The sequence below is a fragment of the Sphaeramia orbicularis genome, chromosome 10, assembly GCF_902148855.1.
Source record: "Sphaeramia orbicularis chromosome 10, fSphaOr1.1, whole genome shotgun sequence".
Taxonomy (NCBI): domain Eukaryota; kingdom Metazoa; phylum Chordata; class Actinopteri; order Kurtiformes; family Apogonidae; genus Sphaeramia; species Sphaeramia orbicularis.
The window spans coordinates 5,260,996-5,287,751 of NC_043966.1; the positions used below are offsets into that span (position 1 = coordinate 5,260,996).

At 41.2% G+C, this 26,756-nt stretch overlaps 1 protein-coding gene across 4 annotated transcripts in view; it reads right to left on the reverse strand.

The window, feature by feature from the left end:
- The window catches only part of glra1 (glycine receptor, alpha 1), a 98,816-nt gene that overhangs the window by 23,148 nt on the left and 48,912 nt on the right, over positions 1-26,756 (reverse strand). For all 4 annotated transcript variants that reach the window (XM_030145417.1, XM_030145416.1, XM_030145415.1 and 1 more), the window contains 4 exons: positions 11,060-11,127; positions 6,743-6,966; positions 2,585-2,667; positions 2,048-2,185 (listed from right to left, as the gene is read on the reverse strand). In XM_030145417.1, coding sequence (XP_030001277.1) covers positions 2,048-2,185; positions 2,585-2,667; positions 6,743-6,966; positions 11,060-11,127 — 513 coding nt within the window. The remainder of the gene's footprint in view (positions 1-2,047; positions 2,186-2,584; positions 2,668-6,742; positions 6,967-11,059; positions 11,128-26,756) is intronic.

Sequence of the window (26,756 nt, forward strand, 5' to 3'; positions counted from 1 at the left end):
ACAGGTTCTAACAAAAGGCAGGTTCTAATGGGATCAAATAAAGGTTCTAATAGGATCAAATACAGGTTCTAACAAAAGGCAGGTTCTAATGGGATCAAATACAGGTTCTAACAAAAGGCAGGTTCTAATGGGATCAAATACAGGTTCTAATAGGATCAAATACAGGTTCTAACAAAAGGCAGGTTCTAATGGTACCAAATATAGGTTCTAATAGGTTCAAATACAGGTTCTAACAAAAGGCAGGTTCTAACAGTACAAAGCCACGTTTCAATGGGATCAAATACAGGTTCTAATGGGACAAAAGGCAGGTTCTAATGGTACCAAATACAGGTTCTAATAGGATCAAACACAGGTTCTAACAAAAGGCATGTTCTAATGGTACCAAATACAGGTTCTAATAGGATCAAATACAGGTTCTAACAAAAGGCAGGTTCTAATGGGATCAAATACAGGTTCTAATGGGATCAAATACAGGTTCTAACAAAAGGCAGGTTCTAATGGGATCAAATACAGGTTCTAATGGGATCAAATACAGGTTCTAATGGGATCAAATACAGGTTCTAATGGGATCAAATACAGGTTCAAACAAAAGGCAGGTTCTAATGGGATCAAATACAGGTTCTAATGGTACGAAATATAGGTTCTAATAGATTCAAATACACGTTCTAACAAAAGGCAGGTTCTAACAGTACAAAGGCATGTTTCAATGGGATCAAATACAGGTTCTAATGGGACAAAAGGCAGGTTCTAATGGTACCAAATACAGGTTCTAATAGGATCAAACACATGTTCTAACAAAAGGCATGTTCTAATGGTACCAAATACAGGTTCTAATAGGATCAAACACAGGTTCTAACAAAAGGCAGGTTCTAATGGTACCAAATACAGGTTCTATAAAAAGGCATGTTCTAATTGTACCAAATAGATGTTCAAACAAAAGGCAGGTTCTAATAGGATCAAATACAGGTTCTAATGGGATTAAACATATGCACTGACATTCGGCTACAGAGACTAAATGATATGTACCTGACAGACATTCAATCCACCCCCCCACCCCCAGGGTCCAAAGGTCCAGGGTCCAAACGTCCAGCCTATTGTCTCCATGACGACAACCAGTAGCACATGCAAAACCCTCATTTAAAAAGGGCGGTCTCAAGGACTTTGCATCTGCTGAAGTTTACACAAGTAATCTGAGTAAATCACCCGCAAACTGCAGTTCAACTCCACGCGCACAATTCTAGATTGTGCACGCAAATTACTTCACGTAAATTAGTGCACGTAAATTAAGGCTAAAGACGTTCATTTTGTCTTCTGTTTATGTAATTATACTTCTCTTTTTTCTTTTGTTCAGACAAGGTATAACTTTTTTTAGATGTTAAACATCTAAAAAAAGTTATACCTTGTCTGAACAAAAGAAAAAAGAGAAGTATAATTACACATAAATAAGTAAACGTAAATTTATGCATGTAAATTAGTACATGTAAATTAGTGCACATAAATAATGCACATACATTAGTACACACAAATTAGTGCACACAATTTAGTACATGTAAATTAGTACATGTAAATTAGTACACATAATCTGATCAAATTCAACCATCTATCTATCTATACACACACATATATATATAAACCCATGCAGTTGGATCAATGCCAGTGGATGGACACACTGGGTTTATGTTCAGTTAATGACAGATTGGACAGAATAAGACACTGTTTATGCAGTTTGATCTGTTTCTGATAAAATAACCTTTGACTTTAATCTGAGTTTTAATGAACATCTACAGGATCAGTGAATTAAATACAGAGAATACAGGATTTACACTGAAACAGATCAAATACAGAGGATAATACTAGAATAACTGACTTCAGAAAGGTTAAATATAGAGGTCGAATTTTGTGAAAGTGCCCCCACAGTAGCTGTGTGTATGTGTGTGTGTGTGTGTATGTGTGTGTGTGTGTGTGTGTGTGTGTGTGTGTGTTCATTAGTCTTAGACAGACCAAAGCGGCGGTGGCGGATGGCGTAGGCGTTTCCGTGGCGACTCACCAGTGTTGTAGTGCTTGGTGCAGTAGCGCAGGTCTTTCTCCTCTTTGAGGATGAACTGAGGTAGTGTCAAACCGTCGGCCACTTGCACCGCACCCTTCTCATCCCACTCAAAGATCAGGTCATTCATGGTGTAGCCGACTGTGGGGACGAGCAGAGGTCAAAGGTCAGAGGACAGAGGAAAGAGGACAGAGGTCAGAAGACAGATGCCAGGGGACAGAGGTTAAAGGTCAGAGGAAAGAGGACAGAGGTCAAAGGTCAGAGGACAGACAACAGAGGTCAAAGGTCAGAGGACAAAGGACAGAGGAAATAGGTCAGAGGTCAAAGGTCGGGGTCCAACATCAGAGGTCAGAGGACAGAGGTCAAAGGTCAGAGGTCCAACATCAGGGGTCAGAGGTCGGAACCAGGTTCAACCCATGGGTTACATTTAATCTCAAACCAACAGTCATTCAGCCACAACAGGTTAGATGAAACTAGACTAGATCAGATTCGATTAGTCTAGATTAGATTAGACTAGTCATGGTGACAGGTGGTACTCACAGCTCTCCAGCTGCATGATGCAGGTCTGGACGTCCATGGGGAAGTTCTTCAGGTCCATGGGACAGGCCAGAACCAGCGTGATTCTGAAAACAACAAACACACAGACACACACACAGAAAAGATGAACTTTCATTGTGCTGCTTCTGAAACAACAATAAACTGGACATTCATCTAAAGGTCAAAGGTCACATGGTCACGCCTCTAAATAATTAAACTTTATTTCTAGAGAACTTTTACCAGATAAAAATCACTCAGTGCTTTACATTCCAAAACCAGTGACATGAACAGAACTGGGCTCATTCAAACTACACATCCTTGTTCTTTTAAATGATGCTGCCTTCAAGTGCTGTGGGAATTATGGCCAATACTAGTTATGAATGCCCCCTTAGGTCATATTTTAAACTGGAGAACTGGGAAAACATGTCGATCCACCAGATGAAAATAACCTTTGACCTTTTCAACAGGGGGAAGAGCAACGATGGATTCACGGCCAATAATAAACGATGGTTTTATGAACGCTCTGCTGCTGTTAGCCGATAGTTTGGTACCTTCGACAGTTCAACATCTGTCCAGGGACTGCAGATGGAAAACAGACAGCAGGCGAACTGTGAATCAGTGTACAATGTCCCTGTTAAATAAACCAAGAAATAAAAACAATGAATTTATAGCATCAACAACTTGCAAAAAACAAAACTGTACTTTTAATTTCCAACAATTGCTTTATCAGATGAATGGACACGTCCAACACAGTTCGACCCACACTGTAAAAAAAAAAAAACGTAAAAAACACAGTAATATTCCAGAGGCTGGGGCACTGTAAAAATACTGTTAAATAACAGAAAATAACCATCTCATAAAAATACAGTAATTTTCATAATTAAAATACAGTTTTTTTGCCCCAACTTTACATGAGATTTTGCTTTTTTTTTTTTTTTTTTTTACTTTTTAATGTTTAATAAAGAATATTTACATGTATTAAAACAATCACATTACATATATATATATATATATATATATATATATATATATACAGGGTGTCCCATAAGTCTCCATACATAGGAGACATAATACATATGGTTCTAACATGTATTTCTTTATATTTCTTCTTTATAGTTCTTCAGCAGTGGAGGACACACAATGAAATGTGTTCCCGACAAAATGACAGTCATATAGAGCATATTATATAAATAAAAATCATTTATGTCAAGAAACGTTTATTTTTCCTATGTATGGAGACTTATGGGACACCCTGTATATATATATATATAGATATATATCTATATATATATATCTATCTATCTATATATATATATATATATATATATATATATATATATATATATATATATATATATATATATATATATATACTTTTCAACGAGACTAAGTTGTACAATCCACTGATAAAAACTGTATTTGGACAGTTTATCAGTGCTTATACATGTTATACATTCACAAAAATACATTTATTCAACATTTTTGTTGTGAAACCTCCCCTAATTACACAAGATATTTGTCAATTAACAAAAAAGTCTTGTTAAACTTACAGAACAAATACTTCTTTTACGGTTAATTGTCAGTAATTTTATCTCGTTTTATAGTATTAAACTTTAAATTAACAGTTTAATCTCATAAATAGAAAAGAAATATTTGTGAAATTATGATACATTTGCAAATATATTTAACTGCATTTTTCTGTAAAAAAAAAATAAAAATCAAAAATAATTATTAAAAAAAAAAAACATTTTATGGTTATTCAGTTACAGTTTTTTTGTGTCATTTTACATTTGACATGTAAAATCACAGTCTGTTTTTGTCATTTCATTGATATTTTCCTGTATCTTAAAAATACAGAAAAAATCTGTAAAATAAACAGTGAAAATTCTGTTAAATCACAGATTTTTTTTTTTTTACAGTGCAGTAGCAGGTCTCCATAAACTAGGTTTCAGCCATTTTTCATTTCACTACAACAACAAAAGCACTTGAACACAACACACTGGTCATTTACAGTTCACAAGTGGAAAGGATCATCTTCCCAACAGCACCTGAAGGCAGCATCATTTCCTTCACAGTTAAAATGTGTTAAATGTCATAAAGTAACCCTAACCCATGTTGGTATGATCGATCATAAATATACGTACAGACAGTTAGATTGTAGACATTTATTTAATACATTTATAAACTTTAAAGACAAGCATTCATTTGCACTTAAGTGTTCTGTCAGTTTCAAATTTTGACCCTAAACCAAACCTTCTAAATTCCATCCAGTGAATTATGGTTTAATGTTTCTTTATTTCAGTGAATTAGCATTAGCATTAGCATTAGCATTAGATTCAAACCCTGCTGTGGTCAATGTGAATCTTTTCCTTTCTGACACAGTGGTGTTTGTCAGTCTGTGGATGAACGTCCTCATGTCCATCTGACAAACACACCACTGGTCCCACTGGTCCCACTGGTTCCGCTGGTCCCACTGGTTCCGCTGGTTCTACTGGTTCCACTAGTTCCACTGGTTCCACTGGTTCTACTGGCCCTGCTAGTTCCACTGGTTCCTCTGGTTCCACTGGTCCGGTGGTCCATTGGTTCCGCTGGTTCCACTGGTTCTATTGGTTCAACTGGCTCCACTGGTTCCGCTGGTTCCCCTGGTCCTGCTGGTCCATTGGTTCCACTGGTTCCACTGGTTCCACTGGTTCCGCTGGTTCCACTGGTCCCGCTGGTCCATTGGTTCCCCTGGTCCTGCTGGTCCATTGGTTCCACTGGTTCCACTGGTTCCGCTGGTTCCACTGGTCCCGCTGGTCCATTGGTTCCGCTGGTTCTGCTGGTCCCACTGGTTCCGCTGGTTCTGCTGGTTCTACTGGTCCCACTGGTTCCATTGGTTCCACTGGTTCCGCCCTCCGTCATGACTCCTCCCACAGCTCCACTGTCAGCTGATAAACATCATGTGACGCCGTGTTCCTTCAGATGGTTTCATATCAGAGCCGCCTCGTCCTGATCAACACCGGCTTCATTCTGATGTGGACAAAATAAAAAACGGAAGCAGCGACGGACAGACAAGATTTCAACAAGCCCCGCCCCCTCCTCCTCCTGGACACCAAAGTGGAAATGAACCCCATAAGAGATCAGACAACTCAGGAATAAAAGAGGAGGAGGAGAAAAAGGAGGAGGAAGAGGAAGAGGAGGAGAAAGAGGAGGAGGAGGAAGAAGAGGAGGAGAAAGAGGAGAAAAAGGAGGAGGAGAAGGAGAGAGAGGAGGAGGAGAAAGAGGAGGGGGAAGAGGATGAAGAGTAGGAGCCTATATTCCAGCTCAGGTTGTTTTCTTTCCAGGTTTCTTCTTCTTTTCCTTTTTTTTCTTCTTCTCTTTCTTTTTTCTTCTTTCTTTTTCTTCTTCTCCTCCTTTTCTTCTTCTTCTTCTTACGCCTCTGTTCTTAGTCTGTGCTTCATTTCTTTGTGTTTTTGGACTCTAACAGTTCACACAGTTTGATTTGAACCCTCCAGCTGCTGCTAAACTTTCTTTAGATTCATTTGTACATTCAGTCTAAACTCTTTATTTTCATTCAGTCCTGTGGATTTCTGCAGTCTGTTTGAATTCCTTCTTCATTAGTTGCGTCTCTAACTCGTTCCGTCTCCACATTTGCTCATATCAGGTCCAGACTTCAGACCAACATTTCTCCATAACTGTTTGTCATCATCAGCGGTTGGAGTCCAGACTGAAAACAGACAGAGCAGCACAGCCAATAACCTGGAGGGGGCGGGGCCTGAAGTGACTCCTGTGCATTTAAAGGGCCAGCGCTCCAAACCACCTTTCTGCTGTCATTAGTCAGAAATAGGGCTGAAATGGACCTGTGGAGTTGAATGAATGAAGAATTCAGAGCCAAGTGGAGCACTTACAGTTTATGGAGACCACAGAGAAATGAGGGAAAAGGAAGAAGAACGTTTAAAAAAGATCACCTCTTTAAACCTGGAACATGATGTGTTCACTGACAGCTGCGTAAAATCCAGCCTCAGTTTGACCAGTTCAGAGCTGAGTCCTGGTGTGAACTGGTCTAAAATCGGTCTCCATGATCCAGAACTAGATCCAGACCCATCAAGTCCAGCTCAGAGGTTATAGCTGTTCTAACTCCGCCCACTCCCCCCACCCCACCCCGTTCGCTGTGGTTCTTACCGTATACTGTAGAGCACGTTGCCGTTTTTGGAGATGCGCAGCAGCTTGTTGTCGGTGGTGACCTCGTGAAAGTTGGCGCCCTTCTCGTTGGCGAAGAACAGGTCAGGTTTCCAGATGGAGTCCAACATGGACGGGTCCAGGTCCAGGGAGTCATCAGGGTACTCGCTGTAGGCCAGACGGGGGTCGTTCCACTGCTGCCGAAGGAAGATGTTCACCCTGTAGTCCTGAAGAGACCAGACACGGGTCAGGGACACCAGGACCACCTGGGACCAGGTCTGTCAGAGACACTAGGACCACCTGGGACCAGGTCTGTCAAAGACACTAGGACCACCTGGGACCAGGTCTGTCAAAGACACTAGGACCACCTGGGACCAGGTCTGTCAAAGACACTAGGATCACCTGGGACCGGGTCTATCAAAGACACTAGGACCACCTGGGACAGGGTCTGTCAGGGACACCAGGACCTGGGACCGGGTCCCCTGTGGACCCCAGCTGATCCAAACCTGGATCTGTTTCATCTTTGTTTTGTTTTCATCTAATTTTTCATGTGTTTTTCACTCGTTCTTGCTTTCGTTTCATTCTTTTTTGCCTCATTTTCAGTTTAGTTTCTAGTTTTATTCTTGTTTTATTTCACTTTTCTTGTTTTTAGCCTCATTTTGTCATGAGTTTATCTTTATTGACAAAAAAACAGGGGATTTTATCCAGTGACTTATTTGACCTAAAATCCTTGCGTCTGTTTACATCAACCTGGTTTTAACGTTGACCATCAGAAATAAAAACATGTTCTTTTAAAGGTAAAGGTTCAAATATGAACCAAATAAAACAGAACCCATATAAATCAGAACCAGCAGTAGATACAAACCAAACCAGTGGACTCAGATGGACCTGAGGCTGACCTGGTTCCACCCTGAACCGGTTCTGATAAACCTAGACTTCACTGGTCCTTTTCTTCTACAGACTCAGACTGTTCCACTAAAGAAAGGTCCCCCCCCCATTTTCATTCTGCTGCTTTCATTCCATCGATCGATGGCGGTAGAACATACTAACTGTCCTCACTGCCATGTCCCCGTTCACCATGGGGGGGTGGGCATTAGCTGGCCCCTCCATCACTCTAATTGTCAATTATTTTCAGAATGCAGCGCTCGGCTGCTGTGTGCACTACGGAGCCATCATTAAGCCGCGGCAGAAATGCATGATGGGAGTGCAGTGCGGTGGTGGTAGATGGCATTTAGAGGAGTGATCAGCCACGGTGCCACATGTGTGAAATATGGTCACACGACACCAGCCCCACCCCCCCAGTGTTTATCACTGTTAGACACTGAACGCATCACAACAAACAACCTGACCTTTGACCTTTTACCCACACGGCGCCGTCTGTTCTACAACCTGAACCCAGGAGGGAAGGCGGGGCCAAGTCCAAGGCCACACCCCTTCACCCATCAGAAACCACACCCCTTCACCCCTTGGAAACACACCCCTTCACCTGTCAGAACCACACCCCGTCATCCATCAGAACCACACCCATCAGAACCACACCCCGTCATCCATCAGAACCACATCCATCAGAACCACACCCCTTCATCCCTCAGAACCACACCCCTTCATCCATCAGAACCACACCCCTCAGAACCACACTCCTTTATCCATCAGAACCACACCCCTCAGAACCACACTCCTTTTCCATCAGAACCACACCCCTTCACCCATCAAAACCACACCCCTTCATCCATCAGAACCACACCCCTCAGAACCACACTCCTTTATCCATCAGAACCACACCCCTTCACCCATCAAAACCACACCCCTTCATCCATCAGAACCACACCCCTTCACCCATCAGAACCACACCCCTTCACCATCTGAAGCCACACCCCTTCACCCCTCAGAACCACGCCCCTTCATCCCTCTGAACCACACCCCTTCATCCATCAGAACCACACCCCTCAGAACCACACTCCTTTATCCATCAGAACCACACCCCTTCACCCATCAAAACCACACCCCTTCATCCATCAGAACCACACCCCTTCACCCATCAGAACCACACCCCTCAGAACCACACTCCTTTATCCATCAGAACCACACCCCTTCACCCATCAAAACCACACCCCTTCATCCATCAGAACCACACCCCTTCACCATCTGAAACCACACCCCTTCACCCCTCAGAACCACGCCCCTTCATTCCTCAGAACCACACCCCTTCATCCATCAGAACCACACCCCTCAGAACCACACTCCTTTATCCATCAGAACCACACCCCTCAGAACCACACTCCTTTATCCATCAGAACCACACCCCTTCACCCATCAAAACCACACCCCTTCATCCATCAGAACCACACCCCTTCACCCATCAGAACCACACCCCTTCATCCATCAGAACTACACCCCTCAGAACCACACTCCTTTATCCATCAGAGCCACACCCCTTCACCCATCAAAACCACACCCCTTCATCCATCAGAACCACACCCCTTCACCCATCAGAACCACACCCCTTCACCATCTGAAACCACATCCCTTCACCCCTCAGAACCACACCCATCTCTCCTCCTTCCTTTTCCTTCTAAATTCTTTATAAACATGTGTTTGAAGGCGCTCGTCTAAATAAAGCGGTTCTAGTTCCTTCTGTGACCGTTCTGTGTTGCTGTCATTTCCGTTTCCTTAGCGCTGCAGGTCTGATTAAAGACATCTGGGTTCCTTTGAGATTCTTCTAAATCATTTCTGTGTGAATCATCACTGGTTCAAATCCTTCGTCTTCATGGTTCACACACTCATCACGACTGTACGTTAATGACATTAAGAGAGAAATGGAAATCCAAGACTTATTCAAATGAGGCAAAAGTCATTTACAGGCGTCAATGATTCATTTCAGGGAGTCATTTACCATCGAGGAGAGACGAGGGGGTTTATAGACACTGAGGATCCTCTGGAATGAAGAACTTATGACGACAAAGTCACAACCAAATCACAACCAAATCACAACAAAATCACAATGAAATCACAACAAAATCATAACGAAATCATAATGAAATCACGACAAAATCCCAATGAAATCACAACAAAATCACAACAAAACAAAACCACAACAAAATCACAATGAAATCACAACAAAGTCACAATGAACTCACAACACAATCAAAACAAAATCAAAACAAAATCACAATGAAATCAAAACAAAATCACATCACAGCAAAATCAAAACAAAATCACTACAAACCACATCACAACAAAACCGCAATGAAATCACAATGAAATCAAAACAAAATCACAACATCAAAACAAAGTCACAACAAAATAAAAACAAAATCACAATGAAATCATAACAAAATCACTCACTGGTGTCCAGGTGAGTATATTAAACACACTTCAACCCTCTGGTGTCCAGGTGAGTATATTAAACACACTTTAACCCTCTGGTGTCCAGGTGAGTATATTAAACACACTTTAACCCTGTGGTGTCCAGGTGAGTATATTAAACACACTTTAACCCTGTGGTGTCCAGGTGAGTATATTAAACACACTTTAACCCTCTGGTGTCCAGGTGAGTATATTAAACACACTTTAACCCTCTGGTGTCCAGGTGAGTATATTAAACACACTTTAACCCTCTGACACTGACACATTTAACATTTAACCTTTGACCAAGAACCAAATATAATAAAAATATGAACCAGTGTTGTTACTGTTTGGGTTTTGAAGGGTTAATGCAGAACTAATAGAACATGGGTTGTCTTCTGAGTCCAAACCACTTACAGTCTGATGTATTTAAAGGCACAGACCCTGTTCCTACAGGGAAAACCTTCCCAGAATGCTGTGCTGTGGCGTCAGAATGAACAGATTCATGTGGTGATTAAAGCATGGACGGTGTTTGAGCTTCAGTGTGGTCCGATCTGCTCCGTCCTATTAACTCTAATGGCTTTTCTGTTTAATGAATCAGGCTAATTTCCCTCCATCACAGACCAGGCACGGCCGCCGCCGCCACCACCACCGCTGCCGCCATTTGCATAACAACACGGCAGTGATGTGCTTGTTCAGACGGAGCGTTGGAAATGGAGACGAGCTCAATGAGGCGCAGACGTCTGTAAACACTCAACAGGACACCAGGCTTTGAATTTATAAAAGGAAATACAGAATGAAACTTCACAGGCCTCAAATATTGGCGGCTCCTTCCTTTCAATTAATTGCATTTTTCAAGGTGAAAATGACCCGAGTTGAAACGAAGCTGAGATGTGACGTTTCCTGCGAAGCGCCGAACGACCACAAAGAGCGAAGGATGAAGAAAAGAACAACATTAGACGGATTCACACTCACCATCGTCGTCTCAGCAATCGACCCGAAACTGTTGATAAAAATGTTGCAGGTGACGTTTACAGGTGGACCTGCAGAAAAACAAACAAACAAACAAAACAAAACAAATAAACAAACGAAACAAACAAACAAAAAAACAAGAGATGACAGGTTAGAGTTTAGGAAATAAACAAAAACCGTTATGAACAGAAACACAACCAAAAAACACAGATTCAACAGATTGAATAGACTAGCGGCATTGTACCCGTGGTGCCATTATACGATAGCACCTTCCCGTGCTGCAACATTGGGACACGAGTCGGACAAAGATGCGCCGGACACAAAACACCCATTATAGTAGGATTCAATAGATTCAACAAATTCAATAGACTGAATAGATTAGACAGATTTCAAAAGATTCAACAAAACATTAATTACAGACCATCTTCCAGATCTGTTTCATCTTATTCTATTTCGACTTTTGTTATTTTCATTTCATTGGTGCCAAAAGAAAGAAAATGAACCACATATGCAGCCGATCCTCCAATCAGAGTCAGATGTTTGTGTGTTGGACCTGTTTGCTCTTTTATAAATCCATCCACAGCTGAAAATATTCCCATGGGTTTCTTTATTAAAGCTTCAGGCCTCCGAGTCTCTAAACGCTTCGACGTCGGTGATTGATGTCATTCATCCTCCTCTAATCACACATTTATTCTGTTACACACTTTCCAATACATTCCAGGTTTATAATCTACACTATATTTATTCTAAACCTAATTAAAATGTCCCATCTGCCTTTTGGCTCCCAAAACCACAGCACTTTCATCATTTTTAATCAAATCACAGCCTTTTATTTTCTGTTGGGCTTGAATGGAGTCCAGTGGAGGTGGACGGAGTTAGAGCGGTTCATAAAGATGCAGGGAGTAAATCAAGTTAAAGAAGATGTGGAGGAGGCGGAGTCAATGCAGGACAGCCACTGAAATACACCAGTCCTTCAGAAAGACAAGAAACATGTCAACAGATCAGTACGCCTTAAAAAATAGTCCCAGTGTCCCTGCGTGTCAGTGTCCTGCTCTATAGGGATCAATCCCCATTTGAATGTGTGAGGTTGTCCTGGTCTATGTGGATCAATCCCCAGGACAGTGTCGGGGACAATCAACTGTCTAATTTCTTTAACTTGAACTCAGATCAGATTTTCCCTGAAACAGTGTCAACATGTTCCTTGAATATTGAAGTAATTCCAGTTTATACAAATAAATTCAACTGAACTGAATGACAGATGAAAGACGGACAGACAGAGGGACGTGCCTACTGAGGACGGCAGTGGTCCAACAGTCCAACAGAGGGCGTCCTCCCATCTGTCTTTACCTTCACATAAACCTGTGCTGTCATTATATATGACCTTTAATCAGAGCTTCTATTACTAATGAAGTCCCACTGAATTCTACATATGATAGATGAAACCTGAAGGAATGTAGAACTGTGTTCCGTGTCAGTGACTTAGTTTAATTAGAACCTCGTTTATCCAGAAGTAGAAAGAAAAGACAAATCTGATAATGGCCGACATTTATTTATGCATTTATGGGTTTTTGGGTTTTTGGGTTCAGCATCAGCAATGTATTAACAGATAATCTACAGAACCATCTGTAGAACCACCAACAGAACCATCTATGGAACCATCTACGGAACCATCTACAGAACCACCTACAGAACCATCTGTAGAACCACCAACAGAATAATCTGCAGAACCACCTACAGAACCATCTACGGAACCATCTACAAAACCACCTACAGAACCATCTGTAGAACCACCAACAGAATAATCTGCAGAACCACCTACAGAACCATCTACGGAACCATCTACAGAACCATCTACAGAACCACCAACAGAACCACCTACAGAACCATTTACGGAACCATCTACAGAACCACCTACAGAACCATCTACAGAACCACCTACATAACCATCTACAGAACCACCAACAGAACCACCTACATAACCATCTACAGAACCCACTTCAGAACCACCTCTACAGAACCCCCTACAGAACCACCTCTACAAAACCATCTACAGAACCACCTCTACAAAACCCCCTACAGAACCCTTCTGTGTTCATATTCTGATCTGGTTCTAGTTTCTCGTCTGATTAAACTCGTCTCCTTTGGTCGGTTCTTTAGAATCCGTCTTTAAACATAAACATTCATGTGTTAAACCTGTGATTTTCAGTCATTTTCATCCTGGGTTCTGCTTCTGATCCGGTTCCATCCCCTGGTCGTGTACTTATCTATTCAGTCCATTATACAGAACGTACAGCGTCCAGTGGAACGCCACTGGCCTGAGGGGGAGGGGCCGCTTACTCTGATGGGCAATTACTCTGCCTGTCACAGTCCCAGCAGTGCCGGGGGCAACGGGGGCGGGGCCTCGTGACTTCAGTCGTCAAGGAGACGAAGACGGACAGTTAAAGGAGGAAATCAGTCAACGAGGCCTCGAGCAATGAGAACCAACGATGGATCAGAACAGGACGGAGGAGAACTGCCAGAACCAGGACCACAGGTTTAACCAACCGGAACGCAACACAGCAGGAAGAGAACCAGAGACGGAACCAGAGACAGAACCAGAGACGGAACAAGAGACGAAACCAGAGATGGAACCAGAGACGGAACCAAAGACAGAGCCAGAGACGGAACCAGAGACAGAACCAGAGACGGAACCAGAGACAGAACCAGAGACGCAACCAGAGATGGAACCAGTAGAAGATGAAGGAGAACCACCAGAACCAGGACCACAGATTTGACCAACTGGACCGCAACACAGCAGGAACAGAACCAGAGACAGAACCAGAGACGGAACCAGTGGAAGATGAAGGAGAACCACCAGAACCAGGACCACAGGTTGAAACGAGTGGACAGAACCACAGCAGGAACAGGAACTGTTCATCTGTTTGTTGTTTTATATTTTGTTGTTTGTACACACACACACACACACACGCACGCACACACACACACACACACACACACACACACACACACACAGTGGTTGTTGTCGCCACATGGGTGAACACACATGCGTCTGTTGGGTCGGCGCCGTTGCTCCACCCCCTACAGATGCAGGTGCGTCTGCTGAAGCCTGAACAACAGCAGCCAATCAGATGGCGTCCACGCGTTAAGGCTCATTAACGCCGCCGTTTCCACGGATTCGCACTTCAGACACGCCCGGTTGGTCGTGAACACGCTTCAGCTGAAACGGACGCACATGAGGCGCTGTTCTGCTGAGTTTGACCCCGAAGGACACCGACTGTCTGTCTGCATGCCGCCAACACGTCAGGACGTACGGAGGATCCACGGCGTCACATTCAAACCCTCATAGACCACTGCAGAGACACCAGCTAGGCCCCGCCCACAACGGCTTCATCTACTGCAGAGCCATGACTGACACCAGCTAGGCCCCGCCCCACCATCTTCATCTACTGTAGAGCCACGACTGACACCAGCTAGGCCCCGCCCACATCAGCTTCATCTACTGTAGAGCCATGATGGACACCAGCTAGGCCCCGCCCACAACAGCTTCATCTACTGTAGAGCCACGACTGAAACCAGCTAGGCCCCGCCCACACCGGCTTCATCTACTGCAGAGCCATGATGGACACCAGCTAGGCCCCGCCCACAACAGCTTCATCTACTGTAGAGCCACGACTGAAACCAGCTAGGCCCCGCCCACACCGGCTTCATCTACTGCAGAGCCATGATGGACACCAGCTAGGCCCCGCCCACAACAGCTTCATCTACTGTAGAGCCATGATGGACACCAGCTAGGCCCCGCCCACAGCAGCTTCATCTATCCTATGTTTGGGTTTCCTCTGTGTCGGAGGGTTGGTTTCGGTGCCGTGTGTTTTCGTGGTGTTTTCCCGTCATCATCGTCTCCTCGTTTTTCACCTCGGAGCAGAACTGACAGGGACACTGGAGTGTTTGGTGCTTATCCAGGAAGTCGATGGGACTAAATAGAGATGGTATGAAGATGACAGGCTGATAAACCTGCCAGAGAAGTGCCTGTAATTGCTTTTTTAATGATTAATAGTTGTGGGGTCGCCCCCCCCAGCACTCGGAGCTTTGTTCCCGGCGTCGACTTAACAGCTCATCGTCGGTGTAGGTCGTAAAGCGCCGCTGCCAAACCAGATCCAGACATGAGCCCGTGGGACGAGGACGACCCGTCCGTGTCAGATCTATTTAACGTTAACTCTCTGCGTCGGTGAAAACACGGCCTCTTGGCGTGATTCGGCTTTGTTGCAGTGAAACCCCCCCCCCCCTTCCCCCCTCCACAGACCTGGGATGACTACAAATGTACAGAGTGGTGACATTGGAGGGTGTTTGGATGAAATCATCCTCTGAACAGCAGGTTCCACCATGTTCTCTGCACACCACCATATGTGAGGCTGATCCGACAGGTGCAGGACCACGGGGGGGGGGGGGGGGGGGACACACCACATGACACTCTGCGTTTACACCTCTTACAGTAGTTTGTGTTTCTGAAAATGAGGAAATACCAGCACTAAAAATAAAAAGGAAGCCTGAAGCCACGACACCTGTTTGACCTCGAGGTGGACGGATGTAAAAGCGACAGAAGAAGCAGATGAATGAGCTGTGATCTGGACAAACCTGCACCGACAGGAACCTGCAACCACCAACAAACAGGGATGTGGTCTGACTGGACCCAGGTTCACATCTGCAGACTCACTGAGGCCACATTCCAGGACACACATGGTGTGTTATTGGATCCAGGTTAGGGTATCGAGTCTTCCAGACCTGGATCTGGACTCGCTGATGGACCATGTCTTAAAGGAGTCATAAATATTTAAGGTGTTTCTCCAGAACTCCCAGTCCAGGTCTGTCCTGGTTCTGGTCTGAAGGGGACCAGTAAAAATCACTAGAGTTGGATTTTAACAGAGGATGAACTTCATCCAAGCTAAACCTGCTCCTTCATTTAATGTTTGAGAACAGGGACTAGGATGGACCAGGGACTAGGATGGACCAGGGACTGGGATGGACCAGGGACTGGGATGGACCAGGGACTAGGATGGACCAGGGACTGGGATGGACCAGGGACTGGGATGGACCAGGGACTGGGATGGACCAGGGACTAGGATGGACCAGGGACTAGGATGGACCAGGGACTGGGATAGTTCTCCTCAGCTGTGGCGTCTGGACAGAACAGACAGAACAGACAGAACAGACCAACCACCCTGTGCTTCTGCCTCTTTATGTCCTTTCCAAACAAAAAGGAGTGTGTGTGTGTGTGTGTGTGTGTGTGTGTGTGTGTGTGTGTGTGTGTGTGTGTGTGTGTGTGTGTTGAATACATATTAGTCCAATAACAGTCCCAGTGCCGTCCTCGGACCGGATCGACCACAGACGCTGCCCGATAAATATTGAATGTTTCTGTTTCTGCTGAGGGCAGTTCTACTGCAGACGGACACTACTGCTGCTGTATACTAGTACTACTGCTGCTGTATACTAGTACTACTGCTGCTGTATACTAGTACTACTACTCCTGTATACCAGTACTACTGCTGCTGTATACTAGTTCTACTGCTGCTGTATACTAGTACTACTGCTGTATACTAGTACTACTGCTGTATACTAGTACTACTGCTGCTGTATACTAGTACTACTGCTGCTGTGTACTAGTACTACTACTGCTGTATACTAGTACTACTGCTGTTGTATACTAGTACTACTGCTGTATACTAGTACTACTACTGCTGTATACTAGAACTACTACTGCTGTACACTAGTACTACTACTGCTACTGTATACTAGTACAACTACTGCTGCTGTAAACTAGAACTACTACTACTGCTGTATACTAGTACTACTACTGCTGTATACTAGTACTACTGCTGTATACTAGAACTACTGCTGCTGTATACTAGTACTACTGCTGTATACTAGAACTACTGCTGCTGTATACTAGTACTACTACTGCTGTATACTAGTACTACTGCTGTATACTAGTACTACTACTGCTGTATACTAGAACTACTACTGCTGTACACTAGTACTACTACTGCTACTGTATACTAGTACAACTACTGCTGCTGTATACTAGAACTACTACTACTGCTGTATACTAGTACTACTACTGCTGTATACTAGTACTACTGCTGTATACTAGAACTACTGCTGCTGTATACTAGTACTACTGCTGTATACTAGAACTACTGCTGCTGTATACTAGTACTACTGCTGTATACTAGAACTACTGCTGCTGTATACTAGTACTACTACTGCTGTATACTAGAACTACTGCTGCTGTATACTTGTACTACTTCTTCTGTATACTAGTACTACTACTGCTGTATACTAGTACTACTACTGCTGCTGTACACTAGTACTACTACTGCTGTATACTAGTACTACTACTGCTGTGCTATAGTAGTACTACTACTGATGTATACTAGTACTACTACTGCTGTATACTAGTACTACTACTGCTGCTGTACACTAGTACTACTACTGCTGTATACTAGTACTACTACTGCTGTGCTATAGTAGTACTACTACTGATGTATACTAGTACTACTACTGCTGTATACTAGTACTACTACTGCTGCTGTACACTAGTACTACTACTGCTGTATACTAGTACTACTACTGCTGTGCTATAGTAGTACTACTACTGATGTATACTAGTACTACTACTGCTGTATACTAGTACTACTGCTGCTGTATACTAGTACTACTACTGATGTATACTAGTACTACTACTGCTGTATACTAGTACTACTGCTGCTGTATACTAGTACTACTACTGATGTATACTAGTACTACTACTGCTGTATACTAGTACTACTGCTGCTGTATACCCTCCTCCAGACCCTCCTTCAGAACCTCCTGGTCTGGGTCAGATTTAGGACCACATATGACAGTGGTCTGGGTCTGATTAGTGCTGTTCAGACAGTCTGGAACAGATCAGATGCAGCTCACATACGGACACATTTACCTGCATCTGAACGGAGCCTCAGACCAGGGCTCACCAACCCTGGTCCTCCAGATCTACTGAACGCAGTAGAATGCAGTAGAATGCAGTAGAATGCAATAAAACACTGTAGAAAGCAGGAACTCCTCCTTGTGTCACATGTTGAATAAACTCCTCCTTCCTCCTGTCACATGTTGAATAAACTCCTCCTTCCTCGTGTCACATGTTTAATAAACTCCTCCTTCCTCGTGTCACATGTTTAATAAACTCCTCCTTCCTCGTGTCACATGTTTAATAAACTCCTCCTTCCTCCTGTCACATGTTTAATAAACTCCTCCTTCCTCCTGTCACATGTTTAATAAACTCCTCCTTCCTCCTGTCACATGTTTAATAAACTCCTCCTTCCTCGTCTACACACAGTCCGTTCAGATCCGTTAAGACTCAAAGACTCATTCCAATAACCAGAGGAGCTTAGCTGCATTAGCTGATGTTAGCATTAATATGTATTGAATTCTATGGTGTGTCTGTTAGCCACTAATTAGCTCAGGTAATCATTATTAGTGTGTTTGTACATTTATACTGTTATCGACACAACTGTATACGTGAACGTTTATGAAGGATCTGAAATGACCTGATGGAGTTTAATATGACACTGTTAGTGGAGGTGGGCGGGGTTTAATATGGCACTAGTAGAGGGGGTGGGCGGGGTTTAATATGACAATGGTAGAGGAAGTGGGTGAGTATTTCTAAAAAAAACAACAAGGCAACGACATCAACAAAACAAATTCACAGCTGATGTCACAGAGGTTTAATCCACTATTTATACAGAGCCTACATCAGAACCAGAACCAGAACCCACAGGAACCAACCTAACTGATGAGAACCTCAGTATTAATGTGAACGGCAGCATTACCATTGACCACATGATCGGTTCTGAACCGGTTCCACTCAGACCCTGAACACCATATCACTGGTTCTGGACCAGTTCCACTGAGACCCCATGTGGACCTGACAGAACTGACGCTGTGGAGCGAAACCACAACACTGAACAGAAAACAGGAGACATAGCGGTGCAGGAGTGCAGGCTGGTTACCACGGTAACAGAGATGCCTGTGCAGAGTCATTAGTGTGTTCATTATACATGTGTGGTTCTGGGGTCAGGGGTCAGCGTGTTCAACAGACGGCACCGCTGCTCACACACTGTTTATTCAGCAGGAAACATCAACCCGTCGTCACGGCGACTGTGTCCTGGATCAGCCAATCAGGGCACATTCTGGTCTCTGTTATCACAGACGTATGACAGCGACAGGAGCGGGAACCCTGATTGGATGTTCACGTCGTCTGTGGTGGATCGTGTTGTCCCCGCCCCCGGCACCTGTCCCCACCCCCACGGGCTCTGACTGACAGGTGGACATAACAAGACGGAGGCCACGCCCCTGCAGACAACGTGAACCAATAGCGGGTTTGTGGCGTCGTCACGGAGATGAGGCAACTGGATTCAGGTCTTTTCAAACTGGGTATCCAGAACAGTATCGTACCTGGATACGTTCCACTTTAAACCACCTGAAACCACCTGAAACCATCTGAAACCACCTGAAACCATCTGAAACCACCTGAAACCACCTGAAACCATCTGAAACCACCTGAAACCACCTGAAACCACCCGAAACCGCCTGAAACCGCCTGAAACCACCTGAAACCACCTGAAACCACCTGAAACCGCCTGAAACCACCTGAAACCACCTGAAACCACCTGAAACCGCCTGAAACCGCCTGAAACCACCTGAAACCACCTGAAACCATCTGAAACCACCTGAAACCACCTGAAACCATCCGAAACCGCCTGAAACCACCTGAAACCACCTGAAACCATCTGAAACCACCTGAAACCATCTGAAACCACCTGAAACCACCTGAAACCACCTGAAACCATCCGAAACCGCCTGAAACCGCCTGAAACCACCTGAAACCACCTGAAACCACCTGAAACCACCTGAAACCACCTGAAACCGCCTGAAACCACCTGAAACCACCTGAAACCGCCTGAAACCACCTCAAACCACCTGAAACCACCTCAAACCGCCTGAAACCACCTCAAACCACCTTAAGCCTGAACCCACCTTAAACCAGAAAAACAATAAAAAAAAACCCAAATATGAACAAGTCCAACAATAACAAGAACAAAACATGCACAAAAACAAAGCAAACCCAAAACCAGTGTGTGGACGCTGACCAGTGTGTGGACGCTGACCAGTGTGTGGAGTGTCTGTGTGGACGCTGAAGCCGACGCCTGTGTTTGTGCTGATTCTGCAGAATTCCAGATTCAATCAGAGGAAATCGATGGGCTTTAATCTCCAGTCTGTCAGATGTGTTTGATAAGTGGTCAAATGTCCACGAGGTGCTTTGAACTGAAGGAATGATGCATGTGACGGCGGTCCAGGAGGTCAGAGCCATCAGCTGGTCAACGCACCATCAATAACGGACGACACGGCTTCAATATCAACCAAGACCTGCCAACACTGTCCAACTATGGAACCACTGACTTAGCATTAGCACTAGCACTAGCATTAGCTCCATCCAGACAACCTTAACCCTTTGAAAACCATTGTGTCACCACCACATTTTAGATTTGAATTCAGTTTTTTATTGGCTTTTGTACATGTTTTACATCCAAATCTAACAATTCTTATATTTCTTATATTTAATAAGACATATAAAGCCCTGATGAAGTCCAGAGGTCGCAACACGTTGGCTGTACTTTAAAAACTGCCATGAAGTAATAACGGCATTTTATTTTTTACACAAATCCCACAGTGTGCCTTGGATATATTTTTTGAAATCTAGCATGTTAATGCAGATTTTTTTGACTCTAAATAATCAGTTTTTTTATTGCTTTTGTACATGCTTTACATCCAAATCTAACAATTCTCATATTTATTATGTTTCTATTATTTTTCTACATTTCTTTTCAGAGTAAAATAATGACACTGCGGAAAGGCCAGGCGTTAGCATTTGAAGCTAATGGTGCCGCGGAAAGGCCAGTCTTTAGCATGTAAAGGTAACGGCACCACGGAAAAGCCAGGCATTAGCATGTGAATCTACCAGCGCCAAAGAAAGGCCAGGTGTTAGCATGTGAAGCTAACGGTGCCATGAAAAGTCCAGGTGTTAGGATATGAAGATAACAGCACTGCGGAAAGGCAAGATGTTAGCATGTGAAGCCAACGGTGCTGCAGATTGCCAGGCGTTAGCATGTGAAGCTAACCATGCTGTGGAAAGGCCAGGTATTATCATATGAAGGTAATGGTGCCGCGGAAAGGCCAGACATTAGCATGTGAAACTAAAGGCGCTGTGGAAAAGCAAATGAAGCTAACTGCAATGTGTGAAGGCCAGGCATTAGTATGTGAAGGTAACGCCACCACGAAAAGGCCAGGCATTAGCATGTAAAGCAAACACCACGGTGAAAAAGCCAGGCATTAGCATGTAAAGTCAACGACACTGTGGAATGGCCAGGCGTTAAAATATAAAGCTAACGTTGCCATGGAAAGGCCAGGCATTAGCATGAGAAGGTAAAGGCGCCGTGGAAAGGCATGTGAAGCTAATTGTGGGGCGTTAAAGCCAGGCATTAGCATGTGAAGGTAACATCACCGCGGAAGAGCCAGGCATTAGCAGCTAAAGCTAACGCCGTGGTGGGAAGGCTAGGAATTAGCATGTGAAGTTAATGCTGCCATGGAAAAACCAGGCATGTAAAGCTAACCGGCCAACAGGATCGTGTGTGTGTGTGTGTGTGTGTGTGTGTGTGTGTGTGTGTGAGACATCCTGTACTGCACAATACACACTAAAGTACACAGTGCAGTACACACTGAAGTACACAGTGCAGTACACACTATAGTACACAGTGCAGTACACAGTGCAGTACACACTGCAGTACACACTTTGGTACACACTTTAGTACACTACAGTACACACAATAGTACACACTACAGTACACACTATAGTACACACTAAAGTACACACTGCAGTACACACAACTACTGCACTGACCCGTGTGGTTCCACCGGTTCTAGATGTTCTAGTTTTTCTGCTGTTGTGTATTTGTACATGTTGTAGTTTTCATACTGTTGTGTATTTGAACATGTTGTAGTTTTCATACTGTTGTGTATTTGAACATGTTGTAGTTTTTATACTGTTGTGTATTTGTACATGTTGTAGTTTTTATACTGTTGTGTATTTGAACATGTTGTAGTTTTTATACTGTTGTGTATTTGTACATGTTGTAGTTTTCATACTGTTGTGTATTTGAACATGTTGTAGTTTTTATACTATTGTGTATTTGTACATGTTGTAGTTTTCATACTGTTGTGTATTTGAACATGTTGTAGTTTTTATATTGTTGTGTATTTGTACATGCTGTAGTTTTTATACTGTTGTGTATTTGTATATGTTGTAGTTTTTATGCTGTTGAGTATTTGTACATGCTGTAGTTTTTATACTGTTGTGTATTTGTACATGTTGTAGTTTTTATACTGTTGAGTATTTGTACATGTTGTAGTTTTTCTGCTGTTGTGTATTTGTACATGTTGTAGTTTTTATACTGTTGTGTATTTGTACATGTTGTAGTTTTCATACTGTTGTGTATTTGAACATGTTGTAGTTTTTATACTGTTGTGTATTAGTACATGCTGTAGTTTTTATACTGTTGTGTATTTGTACATGTTGTAGTTTTTATACTGTTAAGTATTTGTACATGTTGTAGTTTTTCTGCTGTTGTGTATTTGTACATGTTGTAGTTTTTATACTGTTGTGTATTTGTACATGTTGTAGTTTTTATACTGTTGTGTATTTGTAAATGTTGTAGTTTTTCTGCTATTGTGTATTTGTTCATGTTGTAGTTTTTATACTGTTGAGTATTTGTACATGTTGCAGTTTTTCTACTGTTGTATATTTGTATATGTTGTAGTTTTTCTACTGTTGTGTATTTGTACATGTTGTAGTTTTTCTGCTGTTGTGTATTTGTACATGTTTTTATACTGTTGTGTATTTGTACATGTTGTAGTTTTATACTGTTGTGTATTTGTACATGTTTTTATATTGTTGTGTATTTGTACATGTAATTTTTATACTGTGTATTTGTACAAGTTATAGTTTTTATACTGTTGTGTATTGTACGTGTTATAGTTTTTATACTGTTATGTGTTTGTACATGTTGTAGTTTTTCTGCTGTTGTGTATTTGTACCTGTTGTAGTTTTCATACTGTTGTGTATTTGTTCATATTGTAGTTTTTATACTGTTGTGTATTTGTACATGTTGTAGTTTTTATACTGTTATGTGTTTGTTCATGTTGTTGTTTTTATACTGTTGTGTATTTGTTCATGTTGTAGTTTTTATACTGTTGTGTATTTATACATGTGGTAGGTTTTCTTCTGTTGTATATTTGTACATGTAGTCTTTCTGCTGTTGTGTATTTGTACATGTTGTAGTTTTTCTGTTGTTGTGTATTTGTACATGTTGTAGTTTTTCTGTTGTTGTGTATTTGTACATGTTGTACCACATTTGTCCAACAGTCACCACCAAAGTGTTCTGGACATAGAAACAGGATCAGAAGGATATTGGATTAAAAATGAGTAATATCTGACAGAGTATTGGTCTGATCAACTGACACTGTTTACACTAGTCTGTTGACACTAGTCTGAGTAAACTGAGTAAAAATACAGAAGGATTACAAACTGAAACAGTCAGCTGTGTGCAGACACACATACACACACACACACACGCACACACTAGTGTTATATTAGTGCTATATGGATTGTATATTGTATATTAGTGTTATATCTGTGTACTATTATATAATATTATATTATATTAGCATTATATTGGTGTCATATTCGTGTTATATACATTAGTGTTATACTATATATTAGTGTTATATTGTATATTAGAGTTATATACACTGGTGTTATATATTAGTGTTATATTGGTATTACATACACTAGTGTTATATTATATATTGGTGTTATATACATTTGTGTTATATATTTGTGTTATATACATTAGTGTTGTAATATATATTAGTCCAATATTATATATTAGTGTTACCCAATATATTAGTGTTATATACATTAGTGTTATATATAGTGCTGAACATTGATGTTCACTTCTCGTATCCACACTAGTGTTATATTGGTGTTATATACATAAGTGTCATTTTATATATTAGTGCTATATTATATGTTAGTGCTATATTGGTGCTATGTACATTAGTGTTATATTATATATAAGTGCTATATTATATATTAGTACATACATTATTCTTATATATTAGTGTTATATTGTATATTAGTGTTATAAAGTAGTGCTAAATTATATATTAGTGTTATATTGGTGTTACATACATTAGTTTTATATGCTATATTAGTGCTGAATTATATATGACTGTTACATACATTAGTCTTATATATTAGTGTTATATTGGTGTTATATACATTCGTCTTATAGGATATATTAGTGCTGTAATATATGTTAATGTTATATACATTAATGTTATATATAGTGCTGAATGTTGGGGTTGACTCCTTGTATCCACATTAGTGTTATATATTAATATTATGTGACATATTAGTGTTATATACATTAATGTTATATATAGTGCTGAACATCAGGGTTGACTCCTCAAATCCATATTAGTGTTATATGATATATTAGTGTTATACATTAGAGTTCTATACATTAGTGTTATATATAGGGCTGAACGTCAGGGTTGACTCCTCGTATCAATATTAGTCTAATATTATATATTAGTGTTATATACATTGTTATATGTAGTGCTGAACATTGGGGTTGACTCCTCTTATCCATATTAGTGTTATATTTCATATTAGCATTATTCAATATATTACTGTTATAAACATTAGTGTTACATTATATCTTAGTGTTATATACATTAGTGTTTTATATATAGTGTTGAACTTCGCTGATATTCCTCGTGTCCAGGAGCTGTTGTTTCGTACTCTTAAACCAACACTCGTATCTATATTAGTGTCACATTATACATTAGTGTTATATTACATATAGATGTTATATGCATTAGTGTTAAATACATCAGTGTTATATTTTATATTGGTGTCATATACAATAGTGTTGTATATTTTAGCGTTATATATTAGTGTTACATATAATAGTTTTATATACATTCGTGTTATATACAGTGTTGAACTGCTGAAGCTGCTGTGTCCATTACTCTTAAACCAACCCTCGTATCTATGTTAGTGTTATATTATACATTAGTGTAATATACATTAGTGTTATCTATATTACTGTTCTATTATACATTAGTGTTATGTACAATAGTGTCATATACATTAGTGTTATCTATATTAGTGTTCTATACATTAGTGTTATACATTGGTGTTACATATATTGGAGCTGCTGCTGTTCCACGGTCTTAAACCAACCCTAGTATCTATATTAGTCTTATATTATACATTAGTGTGATATACATTAGTGTTATCTATATTAATGTTCTATTATACATTAGTGTTATATACATTAGTGTTATCTATATTAGTGGTCTTTACATTAGTGGTCTTTATGTAAGTGTTACATACATTAGTCTTTATATTAGTGTTATACATTAGTGTTGTATACATTAGTATTATCTATATTAATGTTCTATTATACATTAGTGTTATATACAATAGTGTTATATACATTAGTGTTATCTATATTAGTGGTCTTTACATTAGTGGTCTTTACGTAAGTGTTACATACATTAGTCTTCTTTATATTAGTGTTACACATTAGTGTTGTATACACTGGAGCTGCTGCTGTTCCATGGTGTTAAACCCACCCTTGTATCTATATTAGTGTTATATATTAATGTTATATATTAGTATTCTTTACATGAGTGTTATATACATTAGTGTTATACATTAGTGTTGTATACATTGGAGCTGCTGCTGTTCCATGGTGTTAAACCAACCCTCATATCTATATTAATTTTATATTATATATTAGTGTTGTATACATTGGTGTTGTATACATTGGTGTTATATATATTGGTGTTGTATACATTGGTGTTATATATATTAGTGTTGTATACATTGGAGCTGCTGCTGTTCCTCGGTGTTAAACCAACCCTCGTATCTATATTAGTGTTATGTCATTAGTGTTCTTTACATGAGTGTTCTTTACATTAGTGTTATACATTGGTGTTATATATATTGAAATTGGTGCTGTTCCTCGGTGTTAAACCCACCCTTGTATCTATATTAGTGTTATATATTACTGTTCTTTACATTAGTGTTCTTTACATTAGCGTTACACATATTAGTGTTATATCCATTGGAGCTGCTGCTTTTCCTCAGTGTTACACCAACTCTCATATCTATATTAGTGTTATATTATATATTAGTGTTCTTTACATTAGTGTTCTATACATTAGCGTTATACATTGGTGTTATACATTGGTGTTATATACATTGGAGCTGGTGCTGTTCCTCTGTGTTAAACCCACCCTTGTATTTATATTAGTGTTATATATTACTGTTCTTTACCTTAGTGTTATATACATTAGTGTTCTTAACATTAGTGTTATATACATTGGTGTTCTTTACATTAGTGTTATACATTGGTGTTATATCCATTGGAGCTGGTGCTGTTCCTCGGTGTTAAACCCACCCTTGTATTTATATTAGTGTTATATATTAGTGTTCTTTACATTAGCGTTATACATATTAGTGTTATGTCCATTAGAG